This window comes from Equus quagga, chromosome 19 (assembly GCF_021613505.1).
Source record: "Equus quagga isolate Etosha38 chromosome 19, UCLA_HA_Equagga_1.0, whole genome shotgun sequence".
In the NCBI taxonomy this organism is placed as follows: Eukaryota; Metazoa; Chordata; class Mammalia; order Perissodactyla; family Equidae; genus Equus; species Equus quagga.
This window is the reverse complement of record NC_060285.1, coordinates 15,563,486-15,587,794: the sequence shown is the minus strand read 5'-3', so window position 1 is coordinate 15,587,794 and position 24,309 is coordinate 15,563,486. Positions and strand designations below refer to the sequence as shown.

The following is a 24,309-nucleotide window of genomic DNA, read 5'->3' as shown; positions in this document are numbered from 1 at the left end:
TATATTGTCAGAGCAAACATCCAGAATTTGGATTTGACAATAACTCATTCTATCCTTTCATTTCTAGCTAGGATAGGTTAGCTTGTAATGCTCTGCCACAAAAACAAGAAAGGCTGAACAAAGTGCATGCAACATCTATTTGAAATCATTGGAGAGTTTCTAAGGCAGCCGAGACTAGAGGGGCAAATATGCTGGGAGTAGGGACATGCAGATAACTGACCTAGGCTGGCTTCCTTCTCAGGCATTTACTAATTTTTATGTTGTGTAAGGTGAGAAACTAAAAGGGGAAAAAATGAAGTGAAAAGTGCAAGAGAGCATCTCACAATACTGGAAAAACAAAAAGTGAACTTAAGGACCTCAAAGAGGGAGGTCTCTGAAAACACTTCAGGCTCTCATTGTGACCCCTGGAAGGCTATACCCTAGAAGCTGAGGCGAACCAGAGGCAGAGCCAGCTTTATGACATCTGAAGCCCAGCCTTAAGTAAGATCAGGGCTTGACTGGACTGAGGTGTCCCTGCTCTGGTTGTTGGCCAGAGGATATGGCAAATCCCTCTCGAAGAGGATAATTTCGTCCACACTTTTTCTACAGTTTTTCATATACAATCTCCAGCATCCCATCAAAAATTACCCAGCGAGGTCCGGCTCTGTGGCCGAATGGTTAAGTTCGCATGCTCTGCTGCGGCGGCCCAGGGTTCGGATCCTGGGCGCAGACATGGCACTGCTCGTCAGGCCACATTGAGGCGGTGTCCCACATCCCACAACTAGAAGGACCTGCAACTAAGACATACAACTGTGAACCGGGGGGGGGGGGGGGGGGGGGGGGGGGGGGGGAAATAAAGCAGAAAAAGAAAAAAAAAAAGATTGGCAACAGTTGTTAGCCCAGGTGCCAATCCTTAAAAATAAATAAATAAATAAATAAATACCCAAAGGAAAAAAAAATTACCCAGCATACTAAGAAATAGGACAAAAAGAAACAGACTCAGAAGAAATTCACACAATGGACTTCTATTGGACATGAACTTTAAAATAGCCAACACTGATACATCTAAGAAAGGAGAAAACAAGATTGAAAATTTCACCAGAGAATTGGAATCTATAAAGAATCAGATGGGAATAATAGAACTGATATATTAAATAGGGAATTTTATATATGAGATTACTGACAAATGAGACACAGGTGAAGAAGGATCAGTGGACTTGAGGGTATTTCAATTATATATCCAGACTAAAGTACAAAGAGGAAAAAGTATATAAAAAAGCATGAGATGCATATCAGACATGGTGTAAAAGTCCTATATGTAACTGGAATCTGAGAATGGGATGAGAGAGAGCAAAATTCAAACAGATGATGGCTAAGAATTTTTCCAAAACTGATGAAGACCATCAAGCCAGGAAGCACTTGGGTAAAAATGCTTCACATCACTGGTCATGAGGGAAATGCAAATTAAAATCACAATAAGATCTCTCTCTGCACCCACTAGAAAGGCTGTAATCAAAGATACACATGAGCAAGTGTTGGTGAGGATGTGGAGAAGCTGGAACCCTCATACATTACTGGTAGGAACGTAAAGTGATGTGGCCACTTTGGAAAACAGTTTGGAGTTTCTGAAAACGTTAAACAGGGGCCAGCCCTGGTGGCCTAGTGGTTAAGTTCGGCATGCTTCACTTTGGTGTCCCGGTTCAGTTCCCGGGCGTGGACCTACACAACTTGTTGGTGGCCATGCTGTGGCAGTGACCCACATACAAAATAGAGGAAAACTGGCACAGATGTTAGCTCAGGGCTAATCTTCCTCAAGCAAAAAGAGGAAGATTGGTAACAGATGTTAGCTCAGGGCAACTCTTCCTCACCAAAAAAAAAAAAAAACAAAAAAAAAACAGAAATTTACCATACAAACCTGCAATTCCACTCCTAAGGAACAGAAATGAAAGAGAACACAAGAGAAATGAAAACATGTCCACACAAGACTTGTATACAAATATTCAGCAGGATTACTCATAATGGCCAAAAAGTGGAAACAACTCAAACATCCATCTGCTGGTGAATGAATAGACAAAATGTGGTATATCCATCCAATGAAATTCTGTTCTGTGATAAAAAGGAATGAATTACTGATACATGCTGCAACATGACTGGACCTTTAAAACATGCTAAATGAAAGAAGCCAAACACAAGAGACCACCTACTGTATGATTCCATGTATATTAAATTTTTAGAAAAGGGAAATCTAAAGAGACAGTGGATTAATGATTTCCTGGGACTAAGGGTGAGAATGGGGAGTGACTGAAAATGGGCACAAGGGATCTTTGGGGGGTGATGGAAATACTTTAACCATAGTATTACAGTGACGGCTAGACACCTCTGAATATACCAGAAAGCATTGAATTGTATGTTTTAAATGGATGAATTTTATGGTAAGTAAAATATCCTCAATAAAGCTGTTTTTTTGTAGGATGTAACTAAGCTGCTATTTATGTTGCTCATTGAGAACTCGTAAAATCGAGATTAAACTGTTAACTCACTATTCTGGAAGCTGCTCCTCTATACCCAATCATCCTCAAGATGCTATGTGTGGTTGGACAGTTTGCCAGGGCTGCCGCAACAAAGTCCTACATTTTGAGGGCTTAAACAACAGAAATCAGTTTTCTCACAATTCTGGAGGCCAGAAGTTTAAGGTCAAGGTGTCAGCAGAGTTGTTTCTTCTGAGGCCTCTCTCTCCTTGGCTTGTAGACAAAATCTTCTGTCTTCACATGGTCTCCTTCTGCGCATGTCTGTGTCCAAATTTACTCTCCTTATAAGGACACATGCAGGCCCTAAGGACCTCATTCCTAACGTAATCACTGCTTTGAAGACCTTATCTCCAAATACTCATTCTGAGCTACTGGGGGCTGGAACTTCAATATATGAATTTTGGGGGCATGCGGTTCAGCCGCTAACAGACAATAATCACTTGTACACCTGAAGATACGTGTTCTTGAGCATTTGACTCTAAGATGGAGCTTGGTGACCAGATGATGTAAGTTTACAGACACGATGAGGGGCTGACACCTTCTGGCATGTTTATGTCCCTCAAAACCAGGAAGTGTGTATACAGATCAAGATGCTGAAAGGGCTGAAGGAGACTCTAGTTCCTGTCACCTTGGGGCCCTCTGATGTGCTGAGGACCTCCGTTCAGCACCATGCAGGGTTACAAGCAACTCGCCTTTTAAGGAAGGAAACGCCAAGCATACATACACTGATCTACAAGAACACAACAAACTAGTTTCTGGGCTTTGGACTTGAAAACTGAAATCACGCCAGCTTTATTTGCATGACAAAAATCTAGTGCTTCCTGGGTCATCTAAAGGCATTTTTTTTAGGATAGAAACTTATGCTAGGCTCATCTGAAACTTCAGAACATTAGCAAATGCTGTTTACTGTATGTCGAGCACTGCGGTAGCCCTTTACATGTACTAACGAACTTAACATCAAACAGTATCAGGAAATGGGAACGCTCATTATTCTCTATTGACAGCTAAGTAAACAGAGGCACAGAGAGGTTACACAACTTGGCTAAGGTTACACACCATCGTGCAGCACAGCCCAGACTGGAGAACCTTCAGCAGGGCCCCAGAGCCCACACTCATAATAGCCGGCCTCTCAAAGTGACCAGCTACCCAACAACAGACTCCTCCCAACAGCAGCCAACAGAGAGGCCACCCGCAATAGGCAGAGAGGTCTGAGTAAAATCTTGTCAAAGGGCAGTCACTAATTTATTCATCTGCGAGGATGACTTAGAATCTGCCATTTAAGTGTGAGAGGTAAAAAACAGAAGAGACACTGTGATAGTAACAGGTACATTCTCACTTAAAATGTCTTCTAGGCTTCCACTATTTTTTTTTTTTTTTTTTTTTTTTTGATATTAGGCTTAACTCTCTTGGGCAGCATTTCAACCAGAGTTGGGAAATGAAAACTTTAACTCAGCATGAGCTACAGAGATAAAAGGAGAAAGGGAGCTTGTAGTTCCAGCACCAACAGTCTCCTGGAACAGGCCTGGTGTGCCACTAGGGTGCCTTTGGCAATATGCTGAATTCATAGCTGCCCCAATCCCACCAGAGCTGCCCTGACGGAGGCTTCAGGATCCAGGGGTAGCAGCAGCCCCTAACCACCCACAGCACCTCTTCCCCTCCCTCCACTGTAGACTGCCACAGTTCTCCAAGGACTAAGGGGACTATCTTAGGGAGGAAGAGGACAGGAGACGAGAGCTGGAAACGCAGGAAGCATAGTTTGTCTAAGCAATGTTATGCAGAAACACATTACAATATGATCTCGAAGCTGTAATATTCAGAAAATGCTTTCCTCTAACCATGGAAAAAATCAAGTTGTACCTGATTTTTCCCTATAAAATTTATTCCTTTCCTTCTTCCACAAAATGAGATTACAAGGGGAATCCTGTATTTTAAAAAAATTTATTTTAATCCTTCCTAGAGGAATACAGATTTGAATGAAATACATTCATTCCATAAATACACTAGCAGCAAAACCTTCCCACCAGCATTCTCTCTGCTCCAGCCCAGAGCTGTGCCTCAGAGCAGGAGAGCATGTCCCACCAACCGTCACCTTAAGGATGTCTCTGCTTCTTGCTGAAAGCAGGATACGCATAGGACAGACCAGGTCAAAGACAAGATGGATGGACGAATTAACTAAGCTGGGACCCTGAAAACACACCCATGTGGTGACCACTAAGCCTTCTGTGCCCTCCAAATCCTTTGGCATCCACCACGCTTAACTGATGAGGTCCTTCACCACAGGCAACTGGCAAGGTCTAACTTTGCAAACGCACCAATGTGTTTGCAGTCATTTGTCATTCTGAGGTGGCAACATTTTAATGGTGTCTTGTTCCTTTTCATAGGGTAAGCCAGATAGAAAGGATCATTCTCTCCTTCCTTCCACAGGCCGAGGTACCACTTTGCCAGCTGAGTCCACACGTGCCTGTTGTCAGATTATCCAGCAGACATACTGGCTCACTACACCTCCAGGTCCCCTTTGTCTAGGGGCTGGAGGCTCTACTGGAGACAGAGAGAGACACGTATAAACCTACAAAGATCACTAGGACCAATAACCAGGTGACTAACCCTGCTTCCGTCACAGCTAGTTTGCTGCATAGCAGCCCGGAAGTCTCCTCTTTTCTTTTCTTCTCTCCATCATTGCCTATTGCCTGGCTGCTCCTTTTTTATCTGCCCTCCAGGCACCTGCTGAAATTCTGGGAAGATCTATCCTAAACTCCCAAACAGCCAGGAGAGATTAAAGCAGGTAGGGCTCTAGACTTGTTAGCTGCAAAGCTAACACTGCTGTGTTCCAATACGTTCTGGGATGAGCTGAGTCATAATAGTCTGAACAAAACACCAGAACACAATCAGCATCAGGATGACTGTGAGGCAGGGAACAAGTCTGGAGGGCCACCAAGTCACAGAGCTGGGAGGAAAAGGGAGCAATGGAAGAATTTAAAATAAATCGGATTCGTTTGGGCAGAGGGCAGCTTTGACTCAGGCATAAATGAATCGCCCAGATTATCATTTAAATAAAGAACAGACTTCAAAAATTGACACCTTCCTCCCCACACATCACTTAAAAATAGGACACACGCTCTCTTTTCCCAATCTGTTTCAGAGTGTTTTCATTAGGATACTCCTCTTTAAGTGCTTTCTCTATTCCCCTTTAGTCTGTTTTGTCTGTTGGCTGGAAGGAACTCAGAAACCGTTTTATATAAAAACCATTGCAGTGGATAACTGGTTATGTGTGTTTTTCCCTTTTGTATTTTCCATCCAAAATAGCTGGCTTTTCTTCTATTTATGAGCAGAGAGGGACTCCTCTGCCGCATACACAGCACTGCTAAGCCGACAGTCTTCCGGCCCCACCGAGTCCGCCAGTTCTTCCTCCTCGGAGTCGTCCTCCTCTTCCTCCTCTTGAGCTGAGGAACTGGAAGTGGGCCCTTTGCAGGTTTTCAGGTGGCGAGTGAGATGATATTTGGTTAGATAAGCCTTTGTACATTTTTCACAGACATAATCCCGTTTTCCTTCGTGTGAATTGAGATGTTTCTTTAAGTGATTTGTTCTCAAGAACAGCTTATCACATTTGGGACACTTGATCTGGCGCTCTCTGAGGAACACAAGAAAAAACATTTGATTTGGGGTTACAAATGACAACTGAGGCACACACTCTCCACACCCTCAGGCCTCTGTCAGAGACGCTCTACCTGTCGAGAATCACACTTTTTTATATGAGCTGTAGCAGAAGATCATAAAACATCTGTACAGCTTAAACAGCATAGGTTGATTTTGCCCGTTTTGGAACTCTATGTCAATGAGATACTATGACATGTATCTCTTGTGCTTTGCTTCTTTCACCCAATATATGTGTGAGATTCACTCCAGTTGCTGTGAGTATCAGTAGCTTGTTCCCTTCCAGTGCTATGCGCTACCCACGAATACACCACTTCTCTGTGGTACTGGATTTGTCTATTGTTAAGAGATATTTTGGTGGTGTCCAGTTCTTTATGATCGCAGGCAAGACTGCTACGAATATTTCTCTACTGGTATGTTGGTTTGCACATGCATGAGTTTTTCTAGGGCACATGCTCAGGAGCAGTACAGCTGGATCCAAGGACATGCACATCCTCAGCTAGATAGGGCTCAACTATTTTCCAGTGTGGTTGTATCAATACACACGTCCATCACCAGCCAATTGAGAGTTCCTGTTGCCCTCACTCCAACAACTGGAACACTGAAATTTGAAGCTTTTTGCCAACTGGCCACACACAACAGTATCTCACGATGGTATGAATGGTAGGCCCTACAACAAAAAATTATTCTGCTTAAAAGGTCAGTAGTGTCACAAGGTTTGAGTAACCCTGGCCTAGGCATTTTAGAGCTGAAAAGAACCTTACAGATCATTTAGACCAGGAATTTTTACACTCCTTTTTTGAGCAGTTGTATGTCTTAATAAAAGCCCAATACGTGAAACAGATAAGAGGGAGTTAAAACCCTTGTTTTGAGGTGCAGTGGGAAGTTCTGAAGTCTGGTCTCCTTAGCATTTCTGCCACATTCTCTCAGAAGATGACAGTGAAGGACTCTGTGGAGCTACAGGATGTGGAAAACTAAGTCCCTGCCTTCATGGAGCTTATGTTCTAGTGAGAAGTTACACTACAGACAAATTAAAAAATACATAAGGTGCTATCAAACAGCAATAAGTACTACGGGAAAAAAATGAAGCCAGGTAAGAGGGATGGAGTCCTATTTTAGATAAGATAGTCAAGGAAGGCCATTCTGAGGAGATGACTTTTGAGCAGAAACTTGAATGAAGTGAGGGAGGAGATAGGGAGAAATCTAGCAGAGTTTCCAGGCAGAGGCAGTACAGTGCAAAGGCCCTGAGACTCGAGTGTGTTTAGTATGCTGAAGTAGCGGCAAGTGGAGGGCCAAGGTCACTAAAGCAGAAAACGAGGAGAAAAGTAATAGAAGATGAAGTGAGAGAGGTAGCCCAGTACCACTCCCACATCACAGAGGGACGTCCACACTCTGGTAAAGACCTTTTAATCCAAGTTGACAGAAAGCACTGGAGAATTATGAGTGGAGATGGGCACAATCTAACATACTTTTTTTGGTTTTTTTTTGTTTTTTGTGAGGAAGATTGGCCCTGAGCTAACATCTGTTGCCAATCTTTCTTTTTTTTCTCCTTCTCTCCCCAAAACCCCAGTACATAGTTGTCGATCCTAGTTGTAGGTCATTCTAGTTCTTCTACGTGGGACGCCACCACATCATGGCTTGATGAGCAGTGTGTAGGTCCTCACCCAGGATACGAACTGGCAAACCCCAGGCCACTGAAGCAGAGCGTGCAAACTTAACCACTTGGCCACAGGGCCAGTGCCCTGACTTAGGTTTTAAACAGACCACCCTGGCTACTATGGAAAGAATACAGCGTTTGTGTGTGTGCGCACCTGTGTTTATCTGTGTTGGGGAAGTGATGAGAAGAGAGAAGAGTAGAAACAGGGACGTCAGCTGCAAAACTAGTGAACTGGTTCACACAAAAGATGCTGGTAGTCTGGACTAGGTGAGGGCAGAATGAAGAAAACAATGGAAGATTGAGTTAAGGATGACTCCAAGGTGTTTGGCTTGAGCCACTGGGACGAATAATGGTGGTGCATTTACTGAGCTGGTGAACACTGGGGGAAAATCAAGTTCATATGGGTAATATTAAGAGTTGAGTTTTGGACATGTCAAGTTTGACATCCAGAACTCAGGGATGCTGAGTGAATGGTTAGCTATATAAGGCTGGAGATATAAATCACAAAGATGGTATCTAAAGTCATGCAACTAAGGCGATGACCCAGGGAGTAAGCGTCACCGCTCTGGCTCTCAAGTTCCTCTTTCTCAGAGGAAGGGCAAGGCCAGATTCTGCCATTCGGCTTACACTCTCAGTGAACGCTGTGGGAGAGGAACTCCTCCTGCATTTGGTTTTAGGGCTGTAGCTGTTTTCTTTTCTAAGGAGATAAACAGAATGAACTCCAATACTACTATAATCATTTTGAAACACCTAAAAGTAAAAATATAAACATCTGAAAACTTTACCAATGATCTCTACAGGAAGCCTAAAGTCTCATTCAAAAATATTTTGAGTGAATATTGCTTCTTTTGTGAATGACTTACACTAGCTTAAAGTCTTGACAGTCCAAAAACTTCTTTCTATCCCACGGGAGCTTGGCAAAGAGGCTTATTATATTTCGTCATGCTGACAAACAGTCCAGACCCACATTTGAGAGAACTGTTTTCATTGGCCGATACCTGAGGAAGCCAATTCTCAACCCAAGTGGAGAGAAACAGTTTCACAACTAATCTCAAAATAATTTATACTGCATTATGCTGTGAAGTGTCTACAAAAAAGCGAGTGCAGAGCCAGCCCTGACAGCCTAGTGGTTAAAGTTCGTTGCTCTCACCACTTTGGCGACTCAGGTTCATTTCCCAGTTGCAGAACCACACCCCGTCTGCCAGTTGCCACATTGTGCTGGTGGCTCACATAGAAGAACGAGAAGGAGTTACAACTAGGATATACAACCACACACTGGGGCTTTGGGGAGGAAAATAAAACAGAGGAAGATTGGCAACAGATGTTAGCTCAGGGCGAAAATTTCCTTGCAAAAAGAAAAAGCAAGCAAGTACAAATTTAGGCATCACTTGAAAGAATAGAAAGTCAAGGTCAAGGAAAAGAATAACTGCACTTTATTATATACTAAACAGATCATATCTGAATACTGTGCTCACTTCTGGGTACCAAATTTGAAACTAGGTGATAACACAGGATAAGTTGTAGAAGTTAGGGACATTTGGCCTGATGAAAAAAGGGTTTAAAAGGAACATGACAGTGATCATAAGCATAAAAGGCTGTCAATTTAAAGAAATATTAAACTTACGTGCACCATTCCAGAGGGCACACGTAGAAAGGAGAGAGCGAGGCTGATATAAGTTTGATTCAAGCAAAACTTTTTCTCAAAATCAAACCGTGTAGTATTCAAGAAGAAACAATGTAACCACTTGCCAGAGACACTGTGGAAACAAGTCTATTTTCTGGGTGAACTCAGCAGCTCTCAACTCTGGCCGGACAGAAGAGTCACTTGGGGAGCTTTGTACAAATACTGTACCAAGGCCAGGGCTCTACCCTCACCCAGTCAGAAAACCTGGAGGTGGAGCCCTGGCATCAGCTGTTGTTTCTCACATTTCCCAGGTCATTACTATGAGCGGTGTAAGAAGGTGAATATTTGTGGCTCCCCCCAGTTCCCACGTTGAAGCCCTAACCTGCCATGTGACGGGATCTGGAGGGGGGCCTATGGGACGTAATTAGGTCTGGATGAGGGCATGAGACTGGGACCCCATGACAGGATTTAGTGTCCTTACGAAAAGAGCTAGCAAGAGAGACCAGAGCTTGCTTGCTCTCTCCACTATGTGAGGACTCAGCAAGAAGGCGGCCATCTGCAAGCCAGGAAGAGGGCCCTCATCAGAACCCAACCACGCAGGCACCCTGATCTTGGACTTCCAACCTCCAGAAGAGAAAGAAAACAAATTTATGTTGTTTACACCAACTAGTCTATGGTATTTTCTTATGGCAGCTTCAGCTAATACAAGCAGCTAGACTAAATGATCCCAGAGTTCTCTTTCAGCTCTAATAATGTAAAGTCTTATATAATATTTGATAATCTAATTTCTAAGATTTCACACTAATAGCAAAACCATTGAATGAAGACTTTGTTTTAAAAGGTCACTCTGAGGGCCTGCCTGGTGGCGCAGCAGTTAAGTTCGCATGTTCTGCTTCGGTGGCCCAGGGTTCGCCAGTTCGGATCCCGGGGGCAGACATGGTACCACTTGGCAAGCCATGCTGTGGCAGGCATCCCACGTATAAAATAGAGGAAGATGGGCACGGATGTTGGCTCAGGGCCAGTCTTCCTCAGCAAAAAGAGGAAGGTTGGCAAGAGATGTTAGTTCAGGGCTAATCTTCCTCAAAAACAAAAAAAAAATAAAAGGTCACTTTGAGAGTTAGGAATGTAGATCCAGGCTCCTTAGATGTTTCAGTGTTTCACGTTGCACTGTGATTAGGAATCAGACAAAAGAGCTGATATCAAAGTATTTATCTAAACTCTACAATAAGAATATAAAGTTTCCAATGAAGATGGAATTCTAAGAGTACCTCCAGAATATAAGCTAATGTCTTCTCCCTCTTTTAACACTTGCTAAAAACTAACAACCACAAAATCTCTTCCCTTCTCTCTCCCACTACCATGATTAACATAGGCAAGGCATTTAATTACACTTAGATTAATGCAATAAATTTCTAATGGGTCTCCCAATATTTGGCCTTGTCCTCCTTCAATCATCCTGTACGACTGCCAGGGTAATTTTCATAAAAATGGACACCTCACCAGGACATTCTTTTCCTTAAAACCCTTCAATGCTTGTACAACAATGTGAATATCCTTAACATTACTGAACTGTATACTTAAAAATGGTTAAGATAAATTTTACGTTATGTGTTTTTTACTACAATTAAAAATACACACACACACATACATAAAACAGAGAACAGTGCCTGGCACATGGGGAGGAAAAATCCTTCCATCGTTGCCCATTATTTCCAGAGTGAAATGTAATTTTCTTAGTTGGATAAAAGGCTCTTCACGATGTGGCTGCTGCCTCTCTCCATCGCTCCCTCACATGCACCCTGTGCTCTAGCTATAAAGAACCACTTGCATCCCAGCCCTTTCAGCTTCTGTGTTTCTAATTATGCCATTCCCTCTGTCTAGAATACTCTCCCCATCCCGTCCCCTTCTTGGCCTCCCTGAATAATTCTAATTTATCTTCTTTAACACTTAGCTCAAACCACCAGGAAGCTTTCCCAGGACACCTCCAGGCTGGTTCGGTGACCCTCTTCTACGGTCTTTCAGGATCCAGTGCTGACTCTAACAACTGCATCACAGTATGGTAAATGTTTACTGGTCTGATTCTCTTACTGGACTTTGAGCTCTTTAAAGACAAGGGTGGTGTCTTTCATCTCTGTATGTTCACCACTTAGCACAATGCTAGCCTTCAAGGAGGTACTTAAAAATATATTTGTTAGGGGCCAGATCCGTGGCTGAGTGGTTAAGTTCGCAGGCTCCACTTCGGCGGCCCAGGGTTTCACTGGTTTGGATCCTGAGCACAGACATGGCACCGCTCATTAGGCCATTCTGAGGCAGCATGCCACATAGCACAGCCATAGGCACTCACAACCAGAGTATACAACTATGTACTGGGGGATGCAGGGGGTTGGGGAAGAAGACAAAGGAAAAACAGAAAGAAGACTGCCAAAAGATGTTAGCTCAGGAGCCAATCTTTAAAATATATATACATATTTTTGTTAAATAAATGAGATTATATTTTGAAAATATGAATAATATACAGAGAAAAGTGAAAAATAAAGAAAACAAGTGAGAACTCCCAGGACAAAACCAAAAACTTGGTTTTCCAACCCTTATGTGGCTGTGTGGAACACAGGAGGTCTCTACCAGAGTGACAAGGGAGGAGACAGACACTGAGTCAGCGCTTGCAAGCCCTCAAGCTGGCAGGTGTGGCTGCGGCCACACCATGGTTCCCCACCGAGGAGCATCCTGGCTGCAGGGTAACTTACTGTGTGTGGATGAGCACATGCTGCTTGAGGTCCTGCCTCCGCATAAACAGCTTGTCACAGTAATCACACTTGAGATTCTTCTCACCCGTGTGGATAACCATATGGGACTCTAGGTGAGCCTTCTGGGTGAAAGATTTGTCACACAAAGTACACCTGTAGTTCTTCTGACCTGCACATTAACCCAAATGATCACACTGTGAATAAAACACCACCAGCATTCTCAGGAACAGGCACACGCATGGCATGTGGCAGAGGCAGGATCCAGACCTGACTGGTCACTGGAACTGCACTTTGTGGGGCTGTCTTCCTAGAACGACGCAGGGCCGCTGAATTCATACACCACAACCAAAGCTGGCACACCTAATAAATCTGACCTCCTGCTGGGACAGCTTATCTAAACAGATCTATTTTTACTGTTTATAGCTAACAGGTTATAAAATCTGAAAAAAAAAAACCCACTTATAATTCTAGCTCCCAACCTAACTCAATTATTTAAAATAAAATCTTATAAATTACAGTACTCGTCTAGACAAACATTTTTACCACCTGTATTTTATAGTTCTCACTCTTTCTTAAACATAGAAAATGACTTCATAAACCACAGATGAAATAAATATCTTAAGAATGCAGAATAAGCTTAGTCAGGGGTTGGCAAACCTTTTTTTAAAGGCTAGTCAGTATTTTGAGCTTTGAGGGCCACAGAGTCTCTGTTGTGACTACTCAGTCTTAACGCAAAAGGACAAGGACGAATTTTACTTTCAAAGAATTGGAGAACCAATGACCCAGCCAAGGGAGCTAAAACCTCACCAGTTATTTTGTAGTTACGTATGAAAAAAATAAGTGCTAAAAGAAAGGTTGGTTTGCCTGGAATTTAGAAAACGGAAACTCCAAAAACAGATTTTGGTAGTGTTTATTTAGCAATATTCAAAGAAGGGAAATTGGCTTTGGCCAGTGACCAGGGGTGAGCTCCAAGGGGAGGCTCAGGCTGTTTCCAGAGAATTCCCTTTGCTTTAAGTCAAACACGTGGATTAACTTCCCAACTGTTAACTGCATTTTCCCAGTCACCTTCAAACGATGGTGGGGGCACCTGCAAAGTGGAGCATCGTATCACCTGGAAGTAACACCCTCTGAGGAAGCGCATTATCCCACAGACGCAGCCCCAGGCAGGATTCGTTCTCTAACATCTCATCTCAACTCTACCTGAAAGACTAGCTCACTGCAAAGCCTTTCACAATTTCTGATTGTCGCAAAACCCCACTTTGATGGTCCAAGACGACTTACCTGTATGTATCTTGAGGTGAGTCCGCAGGTTGCTGGGATCACTAAAAGCCTTGCTGCAGAAATCACACTTGTGGGGCTTCATCCCCATGTGGCCCATGAAGTGGACATGAAGTTTGGAAGGAGAGATAAAAGCCTGGGGGCACATGGAGCACTTCCACTTCCTTTCTTTGCTGTGGCTGGGCCCATGGCTGCTGCTGTGGCCCTGGCTAGGGAGATGGTTATGGATGTGGCTGGTGAGGTGGGCTTTGAACTCTGTATAGGAACTGCATTCCTTGCCACAGTTGCAGAGGTGCACATCCGGGTGCTCAGGAACACCTTTAAAAAGAAAAACTACTCAGTGTCTCCAGATACTTAAATTTTAAAACCGGTTCTTGATATTAATAATTGCTGCTTACAATTCTCCCTCCTACCAAAATTTCCAGCCTGCCCACTACCTGTAAAACTAAAATGTCTTGTGCAATGCTCTAGTCCCAATATCTATGTGCTCAGTACGTAGAAAGCACTTGGTAAACACTGGATTATAAGCCATCTTTCCTAGGCAAAAAAATCAAAACGTTGTAGCACACACACAAACTCTTAAACATCACTTGTCATCATGACACAGCACAAAGAAAAAGCCCACGAAGGTTAAACCAATTTAAGGAGCTCTGCTGCCCTTTATGAACTTAAATTAAAAGGGTATTGGCTCAAACAGCAGCCTCAGGAACTTCAAATTCCCCAAATCAAGGTCCTGACACAGGAGTTCGTTTCATAGGAATCTGCTTGGTCAATAAAATTCAGCTTGTGAAGAACCTCACAGATTTTAACACTTAGAACATACAGGTAATATCTTGCTTTTACATACACAGAGGTTTGTGATTTGCTTCAGCTCCCATGTAAATCATTACCAAAGCTTTACTTCTAGTCCTCAGTGCTTTTACTATGCTAGAGTCATGACTAGTCTTACGTTAACTTACCAATCTGCTGAGCATAATCTCGACTGTAATAAAAAAGCAGCTCGTTTTCAGGAGGAATATCCTGTGAGGTGCAGAAATAGATTTTTCCATCGTGGGGATAAGCCACCAAATTCTGCTCTTCCCGGTTCCTAAGTTATCACATTTAATAGATAAGTATATTAATTTTGAAATATATACTAAACACATCATATCTCTATAGTAAAATCCTATATGAAAACTTAGATATAACTATTCTCTGGGTCATTTTTCTAATTCCCTATCTCACCTATTAGGAAGGACTTGTACAGAGAAAAGAATTCTTACTTTAGCATATCAGCAGTTCAGTACATCAGATTGCCCTTTATAGTCAGAAACACTAGAGTCTGTTACTGGAACCAAGAAAAGTAAATAAAATGAAGTCTTAAAAAAGCAATATGACTGGGGCTGGCCCCGTGGCCGAGTGGTTGAGTTCGCGTGCTCTGCTTCGGTAGTCCAGGGTTTCGCCAGTTCAAATCCTGGGTGCGGATATGGCACCACTCATCAGGCCATGTTAAGGGAGCGTCCCACATGCCACAACTAGAAGGATCCACAACTAAAATATCCAACTATGTACCGGGGGGCTTTGGGGAGAAAAAGGAAATAAAATCTTTAAAAAAAAAAAAAGAAAAGCCTTAGGCCTTAAAGTATGTGCAGATACCAGTGTCACTCGGATTCTTTGGCTCTTCCCTATTTTACGCAAAGCTTCCTATCGAAAAACACCTGAATCGTAACTATTTTATCTAAGACCACTCTTACCTAGCTTTGCGCACAAACATCATCCAATTACATTCATTTTCGTCAGTTGTAATGATGCAGAATTCCAGGACACCATTGTGGTATATCTGCCAACAGAAGGGAAACATACATGTCAAATGAACTGACGAGCGATACAAAATGCTACTAAATTTAAGCTAGCAATAATCTATTTACTTGGCAGTAGGTCCCAGCTTTCCTAGTCAGTGTGAAAATACATGGCTGCCTTCTCATGTTTGTCATTTCACCAGTCCCATTTCTGGCAATAAAGACCATCAGAGACCTACAGTTACTGCTCAGTGTATAGAATGACATTGTTCTTGATAATTTACATTTTGGCTTGAATGGAACAGACCAATAAAAAGACAAACCGGTCCACTTGTCTTCATCACCTACAACATGGTGGCACTGAATGGAGATGAAGATCAGAGAACCATCTCTTCTCATTATTTTTCCAATGGACCTAGCATTCTCCTATGTTCTTTTAGATACCAAAATTCAAGTCCCCAATGCCACTGGCACCTTACCTTTCCAGTTATCACAAGACCCACTTTCCTCTCACTTCAATTCTGGCAGCATCATTCCCAGTCTGGTGACCAAGACTCTATATAAACATCTTACAGGAATACCTGTTTATGTCAAAACCTTGTGTTTCTAGCACCTCCCATTAGAAAACTGGAGAAATAATCTTAGCTTCTAATTCTAGAGTTGCTTCCCAAGCTAAATATTTGAGGAATGTTTTAGTTGATTACAAAATAAGACTTTCATCACATAAACAAAGTCCATGGCCTCAGCTGCCACAAGTAATTAAAATGAACAATCTTTGGGTTATCTAACAAAATGGAGACCAAAAGTTTATGTTCTATATTCAATAGCTGGTGTTTTGCTTGTATTATAACTTGGCTACCAAGAACAGAAAGGATGTAATATTAAATAAATAACTGACAAGTAAATGACACTGTTATCAGTCTTGGCTAATTGTGACTTTCATATTGCTTATAACTATCTCATTATAATAAAAACATCCAAAAGTCACAGAAGAGTTCCATAAACACTGACCTTCCAGATATGGTTAACTGCCTTGTCTGTCCATTCTGCTACCTCCATAGAGTGACTCTGCTGGCCAATGAGGGGCCCAAAGCAAGTCCGCACAGGAATGGTTTCTCCAGTCCACACACCTATCAGTGGGAGGACACCAACCACACAATCAGTGCCTTAAACATCTAACAGGCTAGAGAAGAGACAGTAACTTAACTCATACAAAGCATCTTATTTTCAGTGACCCAACAACTACTGATATTCCAGCATTCCTGACAGGGAGCCAAGTTTTATGGATTCTCTACTGGAAATACGGAAAATGTCACGAACAGATTACATGGGGCTCAGAAGAAAATGCAGAGTCAGATGCACTATCAGGAATTCCCGAACCCAGTTTTATACACAAGGAACCAAATCATCTCCTTCCAAATGTCATTTTGGAGTTAATACATAAAAAAGCCCAGAGAACATTATTCTGTTACAAAAATATAAAGCAATTACTACAAAATAAATCAAACTTCTAAAATCGTCTGTACTTAAAGCACTGCTCTAAATTATCTAAGCTGCTTAATGCTTTCAATTGACTCATGCCCAAGCTACAGCTGAAAAGAAGAATAAACCCAGATTCCTATTTTCAAAGCAATGGCACAGTAATTCAGAAACCATGTTAAATGCAATTACCGGTAAGCATACTCTGGCAGTCTACGTTCTTTATTTCTTTTTCCTAACAAGTATTAGACAATTTACAAACATTCGATCTAAATATCTTTTGTGATAAATGGTTATCAGTAGTGAATTTTTTTTTCCTTAAATATTGGCACCTGAGCTAACAACCCTTGCAAATCCTTTTTTGGTCTCCTCGCTTTTTCTCCCCAAATCCCCCCAGTACATAATTGTATACTCTAGTTGTGTGTCCTTCTAGTTGTGGTATGTGGGACACCGCCTCAGCGTGCCCTGACGAGTGGTGCCATGTCCACGACCAGGATTCGAACCAGCGAAACCCTGGGCCGCCAAAGGGGAGCGCACGAACTTAACCACTCGGCCACAGGGCCAGCCAAATTTTTCATGTTTCTATAAAAGAAACGAAGTTTCAAGGAGTCTTTTGTCATGATAACTGTTTGTTAGTGGGTGGTACAGCTGAGAGTAAAAGTCAAGTCATCAGAGACTCAGGCCAGCGATCTCTCCTCTATTCAGTTCTGATTCTAAGAAAGGGCAACTTTCCCAATAATGTTTTCAACTTGATTTACTGCTGTCACCATGGAACAAAACAAGTATTCCCTAAAAGGATAAACCTTAAGCCATAAATTGACTTTTGGATCAACGAAATAATCACTAAATTATACACATCCACTTTTACAACTCTATCCTACAAAGAAAGAAGAGACCTGATGGGGTTTTATGGTTCCAAGGTTCTTACCAACTTCTGCTCCGACAATCGACTGGCGGAGAACAAGTTGCTTTGGGAGAGAAAGCCTTGCTCTGCTCTCTATTGGAGTGTCAGGAACAAAAGTCACTGGTCCGTGATCAGGGCAGTCTGAGGGATAGGCTCGGTCACAGAGAGTACACCCTGTAGATGGAAAATTTGAGAAATACAAATGGTTTTAGTTCAAGCAGGCTAAATTACCACCTGCTTTTTTTTTTCTTTTTTTTTCCGCTGAGGAAGATTCTCCCTGAGATAACATCTGTTGCCAATCTTCCTCTTCTTTTGCTTGAGGAAGATTAGCCCTGAGCTAACATCTGTGCCACTCTTCCTCTATTTTGTACGTGGGTTGCTGCCACCGCACGGCTGACAAGTGACGTAGGTCTGTGCCCAGGATCCAAACCAGCACACCTGGGCGGCCAAAGCAGAGCATGCCAAACTTAACCACTCGGCCACTGGGCTGGCCCCACCACCTGCTTTTTTACTTAAATGCTAAATTACTGGTTACTAAAATGTAACCAGTAAGAAGCAAGGTTCCAGTAGAAATATTCTGATCAAAGAACACCTTTCTTACACTAAGATACATATCCTCTCTTTTATCTCTCTTCAGCAAGATCTGAATTTTTTTCTTTTTATCCAGCAGGACAAGTTTCCTACTCAGTGCGTAAGAGAAAGACTGATCAAAAAACACTACATTACTTTACAAATCAAGTACATTATTCCTTATATTAAGCAGATAAGTAACACCTTTAGGTATGACGTTCTAAAATCCAAAAATTTTCAATTCTACCAAACTATAAGAGGAAACTGAGTTGAAATGCTGTTAGTCATGCAAAGCTGAAACAGATGACATTACAGGACAACGGCGCCCGAGCCAGCTGCACCATGTGCTCCCCTGCCTCACTACCAACTAGTCAACCAGATTCTGACGACAAACTCTTTTAAGACAAAAAAAAAACTGCAACCTGCTCTTTGGGACAGCAGGTAGAATCAGGTTCTTGCAGACACATTTGCCTAAAATTCTTAATTTCGTACAGTTCATATGGTCTTTCTTTTTGCATTGTCAGAGGTGACTGCCTTCACATATTATTCTCTACGCTTACTACAACTGCACTTTCACAAGCTTATGAGTGTCCTCCTTCTCCATAAATCTTTTGCTCTATTCTCTTACTTTTCTTTCCCTCTGTTAAGGAATCATATTCATGACCCTATTAGCCTATGACTGAGTTTAAACTTTCCCAATTCATTCACAAAACAGTGGCAACATATAAAACCTTAGAACCACAGCCACCCAAGTGTCTTTTTTCCTAAGCAATGTTAGAAATTTCTATTTAAATGGCATAAGATATCAGCAAGTTCTCATATTTAGACAAAGCAGCAATAATATTACTTCTTCAACTACTAGTTGATTAAAAATTCTTTGAATATCAAAGCTATAGTAATCAAAACAGCATGGTACTGGTACAAAAATAGACACACAGATCAATGGAACAGAATTGAAAGCCCAGAAATAAAACAACACATCTATAGACAGCTAATCTTCAACAAACGAGCTAAGAACATAATGGAGAAAGGAAAGTCTCTTCAATAAATGGTGTTGGGAAAACTGGACAGCGACATGCAAAAGAATGAAAGTAGACCATTATCTTTCACCCTGCACAAAAATTAACTCAAAATGGATCAAAGACTAGAAGATAAGACCTGAAACCATAAAACTCCTAGAAGAAAATATAGGCAGTACACTCTGACATCGGTCTTAGAAGGATCTTTTCGAATACCATGTCTACTCGGGCAAGGGAAACAAAAGAAAAAACAAACAAGTGGACTTCACCAGACTAAGGAGCTTCTGCAAAGCAAAGGAAACCAGGAACAAAATGAAAAGACAACCCACCAACTGGGAGAAAATATTTACAAATCATATATACAACAAGAGGTTAATCTCCAAAACATACAAAGAACTCACACAACTCAACAACAAAAAACCCCCAAACAACTCAGTAAAAAGATGGGCAGAGGATCTGAACAGACATTTCTCCAAAGAAGATACACAGATGGCAAACAGGCACATGAAAAGATGTTCAACTTCACTAATCATCAGGGAAATGCAAATCAAAACTATACTAAGATATCACCTTTTACCTGTCAGAATGGCTATAATGACCAAGACAAGATGGAGAGGATGTGGAGAAAAGGGAACCCCTCATACACTGCTAGTGGGAATGCAAACTGGTGCAGTCACTATGGAAAAGAGTATGGAGATTTCTCAAAAAACTAAAAATAGAAATACCACATGACCCAGCTATCCAAAGAACTTGAAATCAACAATTTAAAGAGACTTATGCACCCCTATGTTCGCTGCAGAATTATTCACTATATGCAAGTGGAAGCAACTCAAGTGCCCATCAACTGATGAATGGATAAAGATATGGTATATACAGACAATGGAATGCTACTCAGCCAAAAAGAAAAAAGGAAAATCGTCCCATTTGCAACAACATAGATGGAGCTTGAGGGTATTATGCAAAATAACAGACAGAGCAAGACAAAGACCATATGATTTCACTCATATGTAGAAGATAAACTAACACACAAAGAGAACAGCTTGATGGCTACCCGAGGGGAAGGGGGTGGAAGAGTGGGCACAAGGAGTGAAGGGGCACATATATATAATGACTGACACCTAATAATGTACAACTGAAATTCCACAATGTTATAAACTATTATGACCTCAATAAAAGAAAAAAAGAAAAATTCTTTGAATATCAGATTAGAGATCCACTATAGTCAATGAGAATTGATTCTCCAATGCTTTTAACAAGGACAAACACCTCTAAACACAGGAGTTTCAGATTTCATACAACAAAAAAATGCTTAGAGGTTCTCCAAAGACATATAAACGGCCAGTAAGTACACGGAAAGGCATTCAACATCATTAGTCATTAGGGAAACACAAACCAAAACCACAGTGAGATGCCACTTCACACCCAATAGGATGCCTATAACAAAAAATAAGTGTTGGGAAAGATGTGGAGAAATTGAAACCCTCATACACTCATGTTGGGAATGTAAAATGGTGCAGCCACTTTGGAAAACAGTCTGGCAGTTCCTTAAAAAGTTAAACATAGAGTAATTCCGCTCCTAGATATAAATCCAAGAAAATTTAAAGCACATATTCAGAGAAAAACTTGTAAATGAATGGTCATAGCAGCATTATTTATAATAGCCAAAAAGGAGAAACAACCCAAATGCCCATAAGCGATAAATGGATAAACAAAATGTAGTATATCCATACAATGGAATATTATTGAGCCATGAAAAGGAATGAAGTACTGATACATTCTACAACATGGATGAGCCATGACAACATTATGCTAAAAGAAGCCAGACACAGAAAGCCACATTATTGTATGATTCCATTTATATGAAATGTCCAGAACAGGCAAATTCATAGAGATAGAAGGTACATTAGTGGTTAAGGGAGGGAATGAGGAGTGACTGCTATGAGCTTTCTTTACGGAGTGACAAAAACGGTTTTAGAATTGGATAGTGGTGATGGCTGCACAAGCTTGTCAATATCCTAAAAATCACTAAATTGTACACTTTAAAGTATCTATGTGAATATCTCATTTTTCATTTCTTATTTTTTTTTTTTAGGAAGATTAGCCCTGAACTAACATCCACCGCCAATCTTCCTCTTTTTGCTGAGGAAGACTGACCCTGAGCTAACACCTGTGTCCATCTTCCTCTACTTCCTATGTGGGACACCTGCCACAGCATGGCTTGCCAAGCGGTGCCATTTCCGCACCCAGGATCTGAACCGGCGAACCCTGGGCCGCTAAAGCAGAACTTAACCACTGCACCACTGGGCCAGCCCCAATATCTCATTTTTTAAAAAACAGACTTACAAGCAAAAGGTTCTACTTCTGCACTTAAAAAAGGATCAGTAGGCTCATTTAGGACACCCGTTATCTTCTTCTAAATTAATGAACCTATATTAATGACATTCCTAAATTAAAATATTTAAAAATCACAAATTTGAAACTTCCAAGGTCTCCCTGCTGCTTGGCTTCAGCAACACCAGAAGCTTCCTCCTACTTTCCTGATGCTCCTGTTCAGTCCACTTTCGAAACTCTTCCTCTACTGCTGCATCTTAGTGTCACTAGCCCTCTTGTCATTCCACACTCTTACTAGATGATTTCACCCCACTTTCATGGCCATGATTAACATCTTAATGCTGAGAAACTCTACATATTTCCAGACAGATAGAACTCTGAGCTCTAGATTCAACTTCTCATTAGACATCTCTACGGGGTATCTTAGACACTGAAATCAACATGTCCAAAAATGGACTCACCATCATCCTCAAAAAAAAGATGCTCGACGACTCCTCCATCATTCATTCTCTTAAGGAACAGTACCACTATCCACCCAATTTCCCATGCCAGAAACCAAGGTTTTCTGCCTAACCCTTCCCTCCCCCAACTTCATTCAATCAACAAGATCTACCGAATTCTCTGTAATATCTTCCACTTCTCCTCCATCTTACTACTTCTACTATGGGTCAGAAAATCATCACATTTCACTTAAATTATGGCATCATCTTCCTTACCTGTCTACTACCTCTAACAAACTATTATCTTCACATTACAGCAGAATCTCCCATCCCAACTCTCACTCCGTACCAACCTTGACTGCTGTTAGAAGCCCTCTGTGTTCTGGCTTCTACTTCTCTCTCATCACATACCCCTCTCCTCCTCCTCATTTTACGCTTCAGTAATTCTGAACCACTCACGATTCTTTTAGTTCTAGTCACTCATGGGTGCCAGTTCCTGTCTGGGACGCTGTTCTTTCTGATTCTCAAATGTGAACATCTCAGCGGCCAACATCCTTCTTGTCCTTCGGGTCTGTGCTAACATGTATGCTGCCTCCCCTGGTAAGTCTTCCCTGCCCCTTTCACGCCCTCTTAGATGCTACTCTTCAGGCTCCTTTAGCACCTTGCACTTAATCCATCTTCATGCTTCTCATACCATATTGCAATAGCCTGTTTACTTGCCTATGCTTTCCATGAGGCTCTAACCTCCCTAAAGGCATGTGCTATCTCTTATAGTATGTTTTCTCCCCAGCACCTAGCAAAGAAGCTGGCATATACAGTAAGCACTCAATAGGTTTTCCTGCATGAATGAAGCATATAGTGACACCAACAAATTGACTGTTTTTATATTGCTTTTTGTTATTATTGCCCCCAAAAAAGAACTTGTATGTGCCTAACTATGGTAACTTATATGCTTCCTGAGGAAAAAAAAAAACCTGCATTGGTATCCACCTACATTTCTCCATGGGGATAAAAAAGTACACATGATCTAATAAACTGTGTCTTATGTTGAAAAACCACAAAGCATGTCACACAAAACACCTCAGTGAAGTTTACTCTGATAATTAACTCTATTTGTGAAACCTTGGGAAACATCTTAAATGTCACTGGGCTAAGCTTATCTATAAAATACAGAAACGACTGTTTCCTTACTTCAGTAGGATGCTGTAAGAACCAACGAAATGCTTCTCTATCATCTGGCTTACCTGACTAAGGCAAAGAAAAGTCCACAGTCTAGTTACTTTCTATAATCCCTTAATCCAACACCTGGCTCTGTGACTAAGCCTGTTGGGGATGATGGCCCTTTCTACCAATATTTCCAAAAGAAAAAGGCTAAGCACACTCACAAATTGTAAACAAGGTTGCCATATTTTCCTTGTTTGAATTGGAGTCTTCCATTTGCAGTGAAGGTGGTACAAAAGAAAGACTGTCTGAAGATACATCTACATGACCTGTCCCCATAGCAACCTCCTGGGTGATGGAGGAGACAGCCACAGGTTCTAGGCTTAGGCCAACTTCATGGAGGGAAACAGATTCTAGGGAGGCGAGGTTGTGTGAGGTAGAGAGTGCCACGCTTACAGAGTTGGAGCTCATGGCCACGGTGTGGATGGAGTCACTGAGGGCACTGTCAGACATCCCGTTGACCCGACTTGCAATGTGGTCTGTCTCCATGACCACAGGGAGCTCCAGGCCATTCCCATGAATGGGTATCACACCACCATGTCCTACAGTGTCTGCTGCAAGGCTGTTGCTCACAGAATCCACAGACAGAGGTTCATGACTTCTGGAGCCATTTGGGATTTGGGAATGCTCGCCTGCAACACCGTCCATTGTAAGCTCTTCTGCCATTCCATCTGTAGAGATTGGGCTGGTAACCCTAGAGACGTTCTCCATAGTGATTGTTGTGTCCAAGGCCACCTCATGGCCATCACTGGGATGAAGACTCTGGGCACCATGTGTGTTCACAGAGCGAGAGTCTATGGAAACAATGCCTGGTTCTAATCCAACATTTCCATTGGACTGATAGGGATCTAGTGCTGAAGGGTTATTGGCGATAGATAATGCTGTATTACTATCAACATTTATGGAGTTGGGGTGGATGTACTGAGGAGGTGGTCTGTCAGCTAAATAAGATAAAATGCCTGAGAAAAGGAAAAAATGAGATATTAGAGACTTTTTAGTACATTGTTAAATATAAAGAATTCCAAATGCTAGAATTTGTTTTCCTTACAAATATAACTAAATTAAAAAAATCTCCTAGTTACTTCTTTGGCTTAATCAATATATAT

General features: G+C 41.8%; 1 protein-coding gene across 5 annotated transcripts in view; it reads right to left on the bottom strand.

Annotated features, from left to right (window-relative positions):
* Window positions 1-4,426: 4,426 nt before the first annotated feature.
* PRDM4 (PR/SET domain 4) overlaps window positions 4,427-24,309 on the bottom strand; it is a 33,819-nt gene continuing 13,936 nt past the window's right edge. For all 5 annotated transcript variants that reach the window (XM_046646558.1, XM_046646557.1, XM_046646559.1 and 2 more), the window contains 8 exons: window positions 23,368-24,162; window positions 17,647-17,796; window positions 16,251-16,369; window positions 15,195-15,280; window positions 14,421-14,548; window positions 13,465-13,779; window positions 12,184-12,352; window positions 4,427-6,135 (listed from right to left, as the gene is read on the bottom strand). In XM_046646558.1, coding sequence (XP_046502514.1) covers window positions 5,823-6,135; window positions 12,184-12,352; window positions 13,465-13,779; window positions 14,421-14,548; window positions 15,195-15,280; window positions 16,251-16,369; window positions 17,647-17,796; window positions 23,368-24,162 — 2,075 coding nt within the window. In that variant the 3' untranslated portion in view covers window positions 4,427-5,822. The remainder of the gene's footprint in view (window positions 6,136-12,183; window positions 12,353-13,464; window positions 13,780-14,420; window positions 14,549-15,194; window positions 15,281-16,250; window positions 16,370-17,646; window positions 17,797-23,367; window positions 24,163-24,309) is intronic.